At 42.5% G+C, this 13,667-nt stretch overlaps 1 protein-coding gene across 6 annotated transcripts in view; it reads right to left on the bottom strand.

Annotated features, from left to right (window-relative positions):
* The window catches only part of arb2a (ARB2 cotranscriptional regulator A), a 547,284-nt gene that overhangs the window by 34,143 nt on the left and 499,474 nt on the right, over positions 1-13,667 (bottom strand). For 5 of the 6 annotated variants that reach the window (XM_063068471.1, XM_063068465.1, XM_063068468.1 and 2 more), the window contains one exon: positions 259-410. The exons of the other annotated variant lie outside the window; for it this stretch is intronic. In XM_063068471.1, coding sequence (XP_062924541.1) covers positions 259-410 — 152 coding nt within the window. Of the gene's footprint in view, positions 1-258; positions 411-13,667 lie in introns of those variants that run through there. 6 annotated transcript variants of the gene reach the window in all.

Below are 13,667 nucleotides of genomic sequence, written 5' to 3'. Positions count from 1 at the left end.
GCTGCTCTGTGCTGCACCGAGCAGAACTGCTGTCACTCTTAATCTGTGCACCGATTGGTGGCACCAAATCTGAGATGGGGACCACAGGAAACACGACCGGCAGACCCATATTGCTTTGACAGTTGCGCTCATCTAGAAATAATGCAAAATGCTATTTAGATGTGTACACCATGACCCTTTGCTCCAAAAAGAAAACAATCTAATGAGAGATTGAGGGGTTGCTAGAGCAAAAATAAATGTGGGAAATAGTACAATGCTTCATAATTCTTCACTTTTCTTTCGGTTGTAGCTCCTCGTTATCACTGTTGACTTAGGTTTTGTTTCAGTGTTCTGTGCCTCTAAAGCTTGAGAAAAATACTTGAAAATAGAATTAAAACTCTTCCAGGAGGTTAGTTCATGCCGTTCTGTACCTAGAAATGAGTGAAAAAGGAATACAATTAATATCCATACCCATGGTTTATGCAATATGGTTACATGCAGGTAATCTTGTTATATTATGGGTAAGAATCAAACACTCAGTGGCCACTTTATTAGGTACACCTGTACACCTGCTTGATACCGCAAATATCTAATCAATCAATCATGTGGCAGCAGCTCAATGCATAAAAGCATGCAGACATGGTCAAGAGGTTCAGCTGCTGTTCATATCAAACATTAGAATGGGGAAGAAATGTGATCTAAGTGACTTTGACCATTGACTGATTGTAGGTGGTTTGAGTATCTCCTGGGATATTCACCCACAACAGTCTCTAGAATTTACAGAGAATGGTGCAAAAAAACAAAAAATAATCAGTGAGCTGCAGCTCAGTGGGTGAAAGTGCCTTATTAATGACAGAGGTCACAGGAAAATGGCCAGACTGGTTCAAGCTGACATAAAAGTGACAGTGACCCAAATAACCATGTTTACAACAGTGGTGTGCAGAAGAGCCCCTCTGAACGCACAACACGTCAAACCTTGAAGTGGATGGGGTACAGCAGCAGATATATGCTCAGTAGTACTGGAGGTATGTAATAATCTGGCCACTGAGTATATAAGGATCTGATATTCAAAAAACGGAATTAAATGATGTACTAGCAGAGTTTCAGTTTTTACAAAAGTGTTCGATTAATTGGGATCCATCTAGAAATAATTATTCTGCATAAAATACGTACGTGCAATCTAAAAGTTTGCAGTTCCATTTAGAGCAGGGGTTCCTAATCTTTTTTATACCATGGAGCCTTACTATTAACCGATGGGTCCCTGGAACCTTGATTTAGTTTCCTGGTTGGGAACCCCTGACTTAGAGCATCCTTCACAGACAACTAGATGTTGTATCTTACACTACAGAACATATCTGATGTGAATATTCTATTCCTAATTTAGCAGTATGCTAGCCTAGTCTGAAAATTTAAAGGGCAGTGAAAGATATTAGCGCATGAAGCCAACTTTGAAACTCAAAAGGGAGCCATATTTTGTACCAGTACTCAACACGAGATTCCAAATCAACATGCTTTATGAATGAATATTACCATGTGACCTTGATGAATTCTTGGATTTGAAATGACTTACCGAGTCAATGCTGGAGGGAGGTATCAGAGGAGCCTGCCTATTTCACAAGACCACATAGCTCCATTAGACCATAAGACACAGGAGGAGAGTTAGGCCATATGGCCCATTGACTCTACTCTACCCCTCCAGTCTACAGCAGCAGAAGACCACACTGGGTTCCACTCCTGTACCTAGTAAAGTGGCCACTGATAGTATTTCCAAATGCATAAAAAGTACCAAAACCCTCCATCTTTCAAACAATACTAAAGGATGCGTAGAGTTGATGACAGTTCCTGTCTATAGCAGCATAGATGCCAATTTTATTTCATAAAAGAATCAGTGCTCACCTATTATCAGAGGAGAAAGCACTTTCTGGTCTCACCTATGACTCTTAACCTTTGGCTGTCTCTTATGATCTCTAAAATCAAAACTTTTTTCCTTTAAATATCAACTTTTACGTTATGATTTATTTAGTGATACAGCAGACCCTTCTGGCTCTTCAAGCTCGCTGTCCCAGCAATCCCACAACCCCAATTAACCTAATCGCTGGACAATATACAATAGCCAATAAACCTACTAATTGGTACATCTTTGGACTGTGGGAGGAAAGCAGAGCACTCAGGGAAAACCCACGCATTCCACAGGGTGGTTGTACACAGTGGCACCAGTGTTGAACTCTGAACACCCCAAGTTGTAACAATCATAGTCATACTTTATTGATCCCGGGGGAAATTGGTTAATAGTGTCACATTAACTGCTACGCTACTGTGGTGCCATAATGAATTAATACCATGTGGCCCGGGTCATCAAAGAAATAAGGCACCGAAAGGAGCCATGGTTGTGTAGCAGTTAGCACAACCCTATTGCAGCATGGGGCATCGGAGTGTGGAGTTCAGTTCTGGCACCATCTGAAAGGAGTCTGTACATCCCCCTATCCCATGGACATGTTGGCTTTGTCCCACAGTCCATACACTCACTGGTTGGTAGGTTAACTGGTCATTGTAAATTGTCCTATCATTAGACTAGGGTTAAATCAATGGGTTGGTTGGTTGTGTGGTTTGATGGGCTGGAACAGCCCGTTCTGCCCTGTACCTCAATAATAAAATAAATAAATAAACAAGTGACATTATTATTTAAAAATATTGAAATGCTAATACATGCAGCAGGATCTTTCCTACAAATGTTGATGTTTCATCAGGATTACACTTGGACCAGGATTTCTGTAAACTACAGATAAAAATAGTCAATTTGCTAATCTTTGTGTCACAGCCCATTTAATCATTCATTTGGCAATTTATAATAAACAAAATAGAAAACAGTTATGAAAATCCTTTGTTTTACACAAAAGTAATTACACTTTGTGAATACGCTTCTGTCTCTAGATGAAACTAGGCTGTGTAATGGCCAAATATCATGTATAAACATTAAAAGCTTATAATTACAAGGCATTTTATGCTTGGATCAGGATTTTGTATTTCACGGTTATTCATGGACAATGAATGTGAGGATGAAAAGGAAATGGTTTGTTCTATTTTAGTTCTGTATTTGCTCTGCACTTTTGCTTAGATAATGTATGTGAAGTCAAGTGTAAAACAATTCACACACTAAAGGACCATGTATTAATGTCCCTCAGAATAGCAGGACACCCCTTGAGAACAGAGATGAGGGGGAATTTCCTTAACCAGAGGGTGAATCTGTAGACTTCATTACCACTGACAGCTGTGGAGGCCAAGTCATTGGGTATACTTAAAGTGGAGGTTGATCCATTCCTGATTAGCTAGGGCGTCAAAGGCTATGGAGATAAGGTAGGAGAAAGAGATGGAGAGGGATAATAAATCAGCCATGACAGAATGATGCAGCAGACTGAATGGCCCAATTCTGCACCCATGTCTTACGGTCTTATGGCTTCGGATTCTGATTGTGTGGATGGGCAGAGGCTTTTCTCCAGGGCTGATATGGTTAACATGAGGGGGCAAATTTTTAAGGTGCTTGGAAGCAGATACTTCCAGGGGTACGTTTTTCACACAGAGGGTGGTGAGTGCGTGGAATGCACTGCTGGCAATGGTGGTGGAGGCGGATACAATAGGGTCTTTTAAGAGATTTTTAGATAGGTACATGGAGCTTACAAAAATAAAGGGTTATGCAGTAGGGTAATCCTAGGCAGTTTCTAGAGCAGGTTAAATGGTCAGCACAGCATTGTAGGCCAAAGGGCCTGTAATGTGCTGTAGATTTCTAAATTCTATGTTCTATGATAACATCCAGTTTCATTGGAACATTTCTCATTGTTAATACTGCTCAGATTGTCCATTCTGGTTAAAACACAGTCCTCGAGCTGAAAGTAGGCTGAAATAATGTCTGTCATGCTAGCTTTGGTGAGTGACAAATCAAGTTGCCCAATCAATTAAAGTTGTGATAAAAATGAAAGCAAGGCGATGTGATGTGGGTCAGTCAGTTCCTGTGAACAGATGCTGGACTAAAGGAGGTCTGGCTTGGCAAAATGCTAGTCAAGTGGTTCTGTCTATCACTTACAGGTGTGATACAGGACATACATGTCAGGGACTCAGTGCTCGGAAAATCAAGGCAGCTTTTCCCAGTGATTCATCTGCATGATCAATTCACTAATCAGACCAACGTCTATTCAATAGTTTGTTGAACCAAACACACACCACATGTCACTGGTAATTATGAAACAAAAAACTGCTCGGCACATCAGTAAAGGTGTTGAATAAAACTGACAGGTACATAACACTTTATAAATCTATTGATACTGAATTACAGAAATATGAATCAAAAAGAATTTGCACAATCAGTGAATGAAGTTACCAGGGCAGAAGTAATGGATTGAAAGAAAAAACAAGTCAATAAGCCAGGAAAACAAATTGCTGTGAATCTGTATAGCTCTTAAATGCTATCAAATGTTGTCAAGTAGTAATTTTAACAGACAAAATTACTAACAGAAAGAATCACAAGGTTATATAATTCCCACTCAGGACTGGAAAAGGGTGGACTATAGAATGGCAGAATAACACACACAGAGTGCTGGAGGAACTCAGCATGTCAGGCAGCATCTGTGGAAAGTACAACAATAAGCGGCCAACATTTCGGGCAGAGACCCTTCATCAGGACTGGAAAGCAAGAGGGAAGAAGCCAGAATAAGGAGTCGGCGAAGGGGAAGAGTACGAGCTGGAAGGTGATAGATGAAGCTAGGTGATGGGGAAGGTGGGTGGGTGAGGAAGGGGGATGAAGTAAAAAGCTGGGAGGTGATAGGCGGAAAAAGTAAAGGGCTGAAGAAGAAGGAATCTGATAGAGAGGAGAGTGGACCATGAGAGATAGGTAAGAAGGAGGGGAACTAGAGGGAGGTGATGGGCAGGTGAGGAGAAGAGAAGGGATAAGACGGCATCCGCAATGGGAAATCAAAAAAGAGAGAAAGAGAAGGGGGGATATATTATCAAAAACTAGAGAATTAAATGTTGGAGCCGACTCTGATGGAAGTTTTTTTGAACCTTCCTCATCAGTCCATCCCTCAGGTAGCACTTCATGTGTTAGTTATTTCCCTGATCACATTTGTTACCAAAGTTACAGTAATTATTTGAAAATATCCCCTCCCCACCTTCTTATTCTGGTTTCATCCCCCTTCCTTTCCAGTTCTGATGCAGGGTCTCAGCGTGAAACATCCACTGCGCATTTCCCTCTATAGATGCTGGCCGACCTGCTGAGTTCCTCCAGGATTTTGTGTGTAAGTCTAGATTTCCAGCATCTGCAGAATCTCTTGCGTTCAGAAAATCAGAAGAGCCATTCCCACACACTAACTGAATATGTGGACAATTGATCTCGTGACAGGTTGATGTCCTCTTTCCTGCTGCTGATTTTTGACTCCAGAAACTAGTAAAAGAGCTATTAAAAAACCTCAATTTAATTTTACAATCAGACAAAAAGATTGTAGAAACACATACTGACCTTCAACACGTGTGGTCAGATCAAAATATTGGCCTGAGAATTATTCAGATATTAAAATAATTTAGTGTCAAACTAAAGGGTGGTGATAGTTACTTGCTAATTAAGCTGCAAGAAAGAAACATTTAACATACCAGTGTTAAAATTACACACAACATTATTATGTGTAGAGTGGTAAGTACAATACCAGAGTCTCATTTGTTTCAAAGTGTTGGTTTACTCTAGCAGATATTTGTAATACATTGGGTACAAATAAGATGTCTTTATTAACAAATGCATTTTCTCATGCAATTGGCTAACAGTAACAATAACACCATAACTATTCAGAATAGTTACGTCACAGTGAAAATACAGAATATAGAAGAGCTGGATGAAAGTTATTGACAATTTCTGGTCAAAATCTAAAATGGAACAAAACCATTGCATAAGATGAACAATAAACTCAAGAGATTCTGCTGATGCTGGAAACCCAGAGCAACACACACAAAATGCTGGAGGAACACAGTGGGTCAGGCAGCATCTATGGAAATGAATAAACAGTCAACGTTTCAGGCTGAGACACTTTTTCAGGTCTGGAACAGAAGGGGGAAGAAGCTAGAGGAAGAAGCTGGGGGGAAGGGGAAGGAGGACAAGATAGAAAGTGATAGGTGAAGCTCGGTGGGCTGGGTAGTGGGGAGACATGGTCCATTCTCCTCTCCTATCCTCCTGGAGATTCCTTCATCTCCAGCTCTTTGCTTTTTCCACCTATCACCTCCTAGCTTCTTACTTCATCCCACCCAACCCACTTGAGTTGGGAAGGAGGAGGAGAAGGGGCACCAGGGGCAGGTGAGGAGAAGCGGTAAGAGGCCAGAGTGGTGAAATGAAGAAGGGAGAAGGGGTTGGGAAGAAATTACCAGAAGTTGGAGAAATTAATGTTCACGCCATCAGGTTGGAGGTTACCTAGATGGAATATGAGGTGTTGTTCTTCCAGCCTGAGAGTGGCCTCATCATGGCAGAAGAAGACGCCATAGACTGACATACTGGAACGGGAATTGGGATAAGAATTAAAATGGTTGATTGCAAAATTCCACTCTATGCATCTGCAGGATCTCTTGTTTTTATTATTGCAACAGGAGTTTTGTACTTTTTAGCCATTACGCACTCACTGCGTTTGAAGATTTCTGGGGTACAGAAATTATCTGACTGTAAAAAACAAATTATCCTCCAATAGGACCACAATCTTATCATAGGGTTTGGAGGTTTGCATGCCTCAATGACCCAGAGAACTATGTTGGCTCAGTCAGGGCCTCAGTGGTAGGGCCACACATGCCAAACAGGTCAAAGGGTAGAGGGGAGAGGGCAGACTAAGAGTGGTCCTCCAGGTTCAAGGGTTCAGCTCAGGGCAAACAACTCTGACTGGTCAAAAAAATAGTTATGGAAATAGTGATACAGATTCCTCCTATATCTGTGGGTGATGGTATGGACAAATGGCATGGGAGGACCTTCACTGGTGCCCTAAATGCCAGAGAGAAAATCTACAGATACTGGAAATCCAAGCAACACACACAAAATGCTGGAGAAACTCAGGAGGCCAGGCAGCATCTATGGAAATGAGTAAACAGTCGACGTTTTGGGTGAGACTCTTCTTCAGGGCCTGTTTCTCCAGCATTTTGTGTGAGTTATTTATAGCAGGTGGACTTTCACTCTAAAATCTAACACTGAGGCATCATGTTGCAGGAACTTCATCAGTTCTAGAAGGGCTGAGATGGCCTGTTTCCGTGCTGTAATTGTTATATGGTTATTTGCATAAAGATGGATTTTAAGTTAAGCACTTTGTGTGCAATCAGGTTCAGAAAGAAACCTTTGCATGCTATATGTTAACCATTCAGGGTAACATTATTTTACTACTTTACTGTTCTACAAACATCCATACATCGATGGTGCATGTCTTGACTTTTTGTTTATTAAATTGACTCTTGCCAATTAATGGGCCATACTGAAAAAGGGAAAGAGGAGGATTAGTCCAAACACTTAGGATTTTGTGGAGACTATCGGACACTGTCTTTGGTCAACCTTGATACTATAGCGATTAAAGATTTACAGGTTAGCTTTGCTTGTCACATATACACCACAACATTGATGCATCGTTTTGCATCAAATCAAATCAGTGCCAGCACAGCAGGTCCACACAGTCATGGGGAGAATGTACAAACTCCTTACTGACAGTGATGGGAATTGAACCCTGATTGGTAATCACTGGTGCTGTAAAGTGATTGCATTAACTGCTATTCTACCAGGCTGCCCCTACCTGATTTATCTGAGTATCTGATTATCTTAGTTGATCAACCCAGGGTTACATATTTAATTTCTGCTAGTTTTACAAGTGTGATCATTCTTTAACTTATATAGTTAATTCAAATCACTTATAATTTATATCCAATTTGAAATTCCTTAGCTTCCTCTCTGCAGGGAAGAACATTTAAACATCTCTAGTCTTCACAGCTCTGAGGTGAGTTGACTTTGTAAAGCACCATACTGATGGTTTCTAATGGAACCAGTCATGAACACTCCAGTTGAATTTCCACAAGTTTGGGGTGCAGGAAGTGCAGTCACGGAGACAGAATGGTCACTAAATTGAAGATGGTCACTTTTGGCTCGTCATTATGCACTACTTTAAAGAATTTAAAATGCTCTCAGGAAAAGTGTACTTTCTGTTTATGATTTAAGGAAACTATATGAACTTATTCTGTTGATGGGTTTATCCATATTATGTCAATAACTATTAAAAAGCTAGCAGTATATTTCTTTGACCATATTTACACTTTAATGAAAAAAATGGTTTAGAGAGCTATTTACTTCTTTAGAGATAAAGTGTGGAATAGGCCCTTCAAACCACGCCACCCAGCAATCCCTGATAAAACCCGAGCATAAACATGGGACAACTTACAGTGACCAATTAACCTACTAACCAGTACATCTTTGAACTGTGGAAGGAAACTCCAGTATCTGGAGGAAACCCACACGGTCCATGAGAGGACATACCAACTCCTTACAGAAGATTTTAAACGCAAACAACAGGAATTCTGCAGATGCTGGAAGTTCAAGCAACACACATCAAAGTTGCTGGTGAACGCAGCAGGCCAGGCAGCATCTGTAGGAAAAGGTGCAGTCGACATTTCAGGCCGAGACCCTTCGTCAGGACTAACTGAAGGAAGAGTGAGTAAGGGATTTGAAAGTTGGAGGGGGAGGGGGAGATCCAAAATGATAGGAGAAGACAGGAGGGGGAGGGATGGAGCCAAGAGCTGGACAGGTGATAGGCAAAAGGGGATATGAGAGGATCATGGGACAGGAGGTCCGAGAAGAAAGACGGGGGGGGGGTACCCAGAGGATGGGCAAGAGGTATATTCAGAGGGACAGAGGGAGAAAAAGGAGAGTGAGAGAAAGAATGTGTGCATAAAAATAAGTAACAGATGGGGTACGAGGGGGAGGTGGGGCCTTAGCGGAAGTTAGAGAAGTCGATGTTCATGGCATCAGGTTGGAGGCTACCCAGATGGAATATAAGGTGTTGTTCCTCCAACCTGAGTGTGGCTTCATCTTTACAGTAGAGGAGGCCATGGATAGACATGTCAGAATGGGAATGGGATGTGGAATTAAAATGTGTGGCCACTGGGAGATCCTGCTTTCAATGGGATGTGGAATTAAAATGTGTGGCCACTGGGAGATCCTGCTTTCCAGTGGCCACACATTTTAATTCCACATCCCATTCCCATTCTGACATGTCTATAAACGGCCTCCTCTACTGTAAAGATGAAACCACACTCAGGTTGGAGGAACAACACCTTATATTCCGTCTGGGTAGCCTCCAACCTGATGCCATGAACATCCACTTCTCTAACTTCCGCTAAGGCCCCACCTCCCCCTCGTACCCAATCTGTTACTTATTTTTATACACACATTCTTTCTCTCACTCTCCTTTTTCTCCCTCTGTCCCTCTGAATATACCTCTTGCCCATCCTCTGGGTCACCCCCCCTTGTCTTTCTTCCCGGACCTCCTGTCCCATGATCCTCTCGTATCCCCTTTTGCCTATCACCTGTCCAGCTCTTGGCTCCATCCCTCCCCCTCCTGTCTTCTCCTATCATTTTGGATCTCCCCCTCCCCCTCCAACTTTCAAATCCCTTACTCACTCTTCCTTCAGTTAGTCCTGACGAAGGGTCTCAGCCTGAAACGTCGACTGCACCTCTTCCTACAGATGCTGCCTGGCCTGCTGCGTTCACCAGCAACTTTGATGTGTGTTCCTTACAGAAGATGCTGGGATTGGACACCAAACTCTGATGCTCCAAGCTGTAATAGTGTTGTGTTAACTGGTACGCTACCACGGCATCATAGAGTTGTACACTATAGAATTTGACTCATGGACACTATGTCCATGGGGACCTTTCTGCCCATCTATACTAATCCTATCTGTCTGTATAAGGTCCATGTCCTTCTTTGCCTAGCCTACTCAATTCTCTAAATATCTTTTTAATGTAGTGATTGCATCTGATTCCATGGCCTCCTCTGGCAGTGAGGACCACATAAATTACATTCTACTTATAAACGTTTCTCTCATATCCAATCTCCCATCTTAAACCTATGTCCTCTTAATTTTGATAAGCTTTCTTTGGGGAAAAAGATCCTTTCTATCTCACCTATCTATACCTCTTCTAATTAATACACCTCTATCTGGTCACCTCTCTGTCTCCTTCATTCAAGGGAAAACAAGCCCAGCCTATCCATTCTCTCCTCATAAGTGAAGTCCAGCACTGATATATCTTTCCTATGCAAAAATGCACAAATAGTAAAGATTCAATATAATGTCCCAACTAATATCACACCACCAGGTTCAGGAACAGTTATTAATCCTCAATGCCATCCAAATTCTGTCAACTTCACATTCAAGTTGTTAATAGAGACCACAACTGGTCACAGGCACTGAGTTCAAGAGCTAGTAAGTTATATTACAGCTTTATAAAACTCTGGTTGGCCACATTTATAGTATTGTGTTCAATTCTGGTCATCTCATTATAGGAAGGCTGTGGAGTGGGTGCAGAAAAGGTTCACCAGGATGCTGCCTGGTCTGGAGGACATACTCTATGAAGAAATAAGCAGGTATGTTTTCCCTAGAGCAGTGGAGGATGAGGGAAGGTTTATTAGAAGTTTATAAAATTATGCAAGCCATCGATAGACAGCCAATATCTTTTTCTCAGGACTGGAATGCAAAGGGGCGTATATTTAAGGTGAGCTCAGGAAATGCAAAGGAGATGTGCAAGGCAAGTTTTTTTTTTACAAAGGGAGTAGTTGGTGTCTGAAATGCAATACCGGGGTGGTAGTAGAAGCTGATAGGATAGGAGTGCTTAGGAGACTCAAATAGGCATATGAATATGAAAAAAAGTGAGGGACGTGGTCAGTGAGCAGGGAAGAGCGACTGGAAAGGTTATGAGTCACTGGGTCAATTAGTTTAGAGAACATAGTGGGAAGGACTTGCCCTCTGCTGTCCTGTTCCATCTCCATTGTCCCTGTCAGGAATGTCTAAGCAACTTTAACTATGGAATCATTGTTGGTGCCAGCGGATTTAGTTTGAGTATCTCAGAAACTGCTGATCTCCTGGGATTTTCACGCACGACAGACTTGAGAGGGCCAGATGGTCTGCATCCTAGAGTGCTTAAGGAAGTAGCCCAAGAAATAGTGGATGCATTAGTGATAATTTTTCAAAACTCGTTAGATTCTGGACTAGTTCCTGAGGATTGGAGGGTGGCTAATGTAACTCCACTTTTTAAAAAAGGGAGAGAGAAACCGGGGAATTATAGACCGGTTAGCCTAATGTCGGTGGTGGGGAAACTGCTAGAGTCAGTTATCAAGGATGTGATAACAGCACATTTGGAAAGCAGTGAAATGATCGGACAAAGTCAGCATGGATTTGTGAAAGGAAAATCATGTCTGACGAATCTCATAGAATTTTTTGAGGATGTAACTAGTAGAGTGGATAGGGGAGAACCAGTGGATGTGGTATATTTGGATTTTCAAAAGGCTTTTGACAAGGTCCCACACAGGAGATTAGTGTGCAAACTTAAAGCACACGGTATTGGGGGAAAGGTATTGGTGTGGGTGGAGAATTGGTTAGCAGACAGGAAGCAAAGAGTGGGAATAAACGGGACCTTTTCAGAATGGCAGGCGGTGACTAGTGGGGTACCGCAAGGCTCAGTGCTGGGACCCCAGTTGTTTACAATATATATTGATGACTTGGATGAGGGAATTAAATGCAGCATCTCCAAGTTTGCGGATGACACGAAGCTGGGTGGCAGTGTTAGCTGTGAGGAGGATGCTAAGAGGATGCAGGGTGACTTGGATAGGTTGGGTGAATGGGCAAATTCATGGTAGCTGCAATTTAATGTGGATAAATGTGAAGTTATCCACCTTGGTGGCAAAAATAGGAAAACAGATTATTATCTAAATGGTGGCCGATTAGGAAAAGGGGAGGGGCAACGAGACCTGGGTGTCATTATACACCAGTCATTGAAAGTGGGCATGCAGGTACAGCAGGCAGTAAAAAAGGCGAATGGTATGCTGGCATTTATAGCGAGAGGATTCGAGTACAGGAGCAGGGAGGTACTACTGCAGTTGTACAAGGCCTTGGTGAGACCACACCTGGAGTATTGTGTGCAGTTTTGGTCCCCTAATCTGAGGAAAGACATCCTTGCCATAGAGGGAGTACAAAGAAGGTTCACCAGATTGATTCCTGGGATGGCAGGACTTTCATATGAAGAAAGACTGGATGAACTGGGCTTGTACTCGTTGGAATTTAGAAGATTGAGGGGGGATCTGATTGAAACGTATAAGATCCTAAAGGGATTGGACAGGCTAGATGCAGGAAGATTGTTCCCGATGTTGGGGAAGTCCAGAACGAGGGGTCACAGTTTGAGGATAGAGGGGAAGCCTTTTGGGACCGAGATTAGGAAAAACTTCTTCACACAGAGAGTGGTGAATCTGTGGAATTCTCTGCCACAGGAAACAGTTGAGGCCAGTTCATTGGCTATATTTAAGAGGGAGTTAGATATGGCCCTTGCGGCTACGGGGGTCAGGGGGTATGGAGGGAAGGCTGGGGCGGGGTTCTGAGTTGGATGATCAGCCATGATCATAATAAATGGCGGTGCAGGCTCGAAGGGCCGAATGGCCTACTCCTGCACCTATTTTCTATGTTTCTATGTTTCTATTACATTAGTACAAAAAACATCCAGTGAGCGTTGGTGAAAATGCCTTCCTAATGGGAGAGGTCAGAGAAGAATGGCAGCTTGGTTGAAGCTGACAGGAATGCGAGAGTAAATCAAATGAACACGTGTTACAGCGATAGTTTGCAGTAGAGCACCTTTGAATGCACAAAACATGCAACCTTGAAGTGAACAGGCTGCAGCAGAAGACCATGAACATACATACCCTGGGAAAGGTTTCACTGCTAATGTGATGGTCTTTCCTTAGAAGCAATGTTTGGGTTATGGTTAGAGATAACGGGTAGTTTGGAATGTGAGCCGTCCGACGAGGGAAGTGTGTTTTCATGCTGTGTGCCTGACACCGGGGTCAGCTGGGTCCTTTGTTCGGCGAGAGATGGCGCCAGAAAGGAGAAGTCGTAGACACAGAAAGGAATGGATTTGGAGTGGCGCTGGGAGTCGACGAAGCCTGGGGAAATCGATGGAGGATCGGCGAAAGGGGAAACCGTGAGCTCCAGCTTGTGCATATTAGACTGTTTCATTAAAATGGGCCTTTCCTTTTTGTTTTTCTTTACTAACCCTTTGGTCAAATTAAGAATGATAAAGCTACGTCGTCTAATTGCATGTGGTGTACTGTCTGTTATTTCGCGGTATTGATTTGAAACGGTAACAAATCACACAGCATCCACACAAACTGGAGATTTTACACCTCAATTTCACCCGTTTGGCAGGGCCAGAGATTGTCTTCCCTGGACTTACGCAGCCGAGGGAACTGGAGGGTTACAAACACTTCTAGCACTAGCCTCAGCCTTGTATCACCATGCTAGTGTTGACTCCAATTAACCAGGCTGCATTGGATTCCCTGTGCCATAAGTCATGTGGAACCATGTCAAATGTTTTACTAAAGTCCATATAGACAATGTCTACTATCCTGTTTGATTCATATCATTTATTAACATTTTTA

The sequence above is a fragment of the Mobula hypostoma genome, chromosome 16 (assembly GCF_963921235.1).
Source record: "Mobula hypostoma chromosome 16, sMobHyp1.1, whole genome shotgun sequence".
Lineage (NCBI taxonomy): Eukaryota > Metazoa > Chordata > Chondrichthyes > Myliobatiformes > Myliobatidae > Mobula > Mobula hypostoma.
Note: the sequence above shows the minus strand (reverse complement) of the source record. Positions and strands in the feature narration are given on the sequence as shown.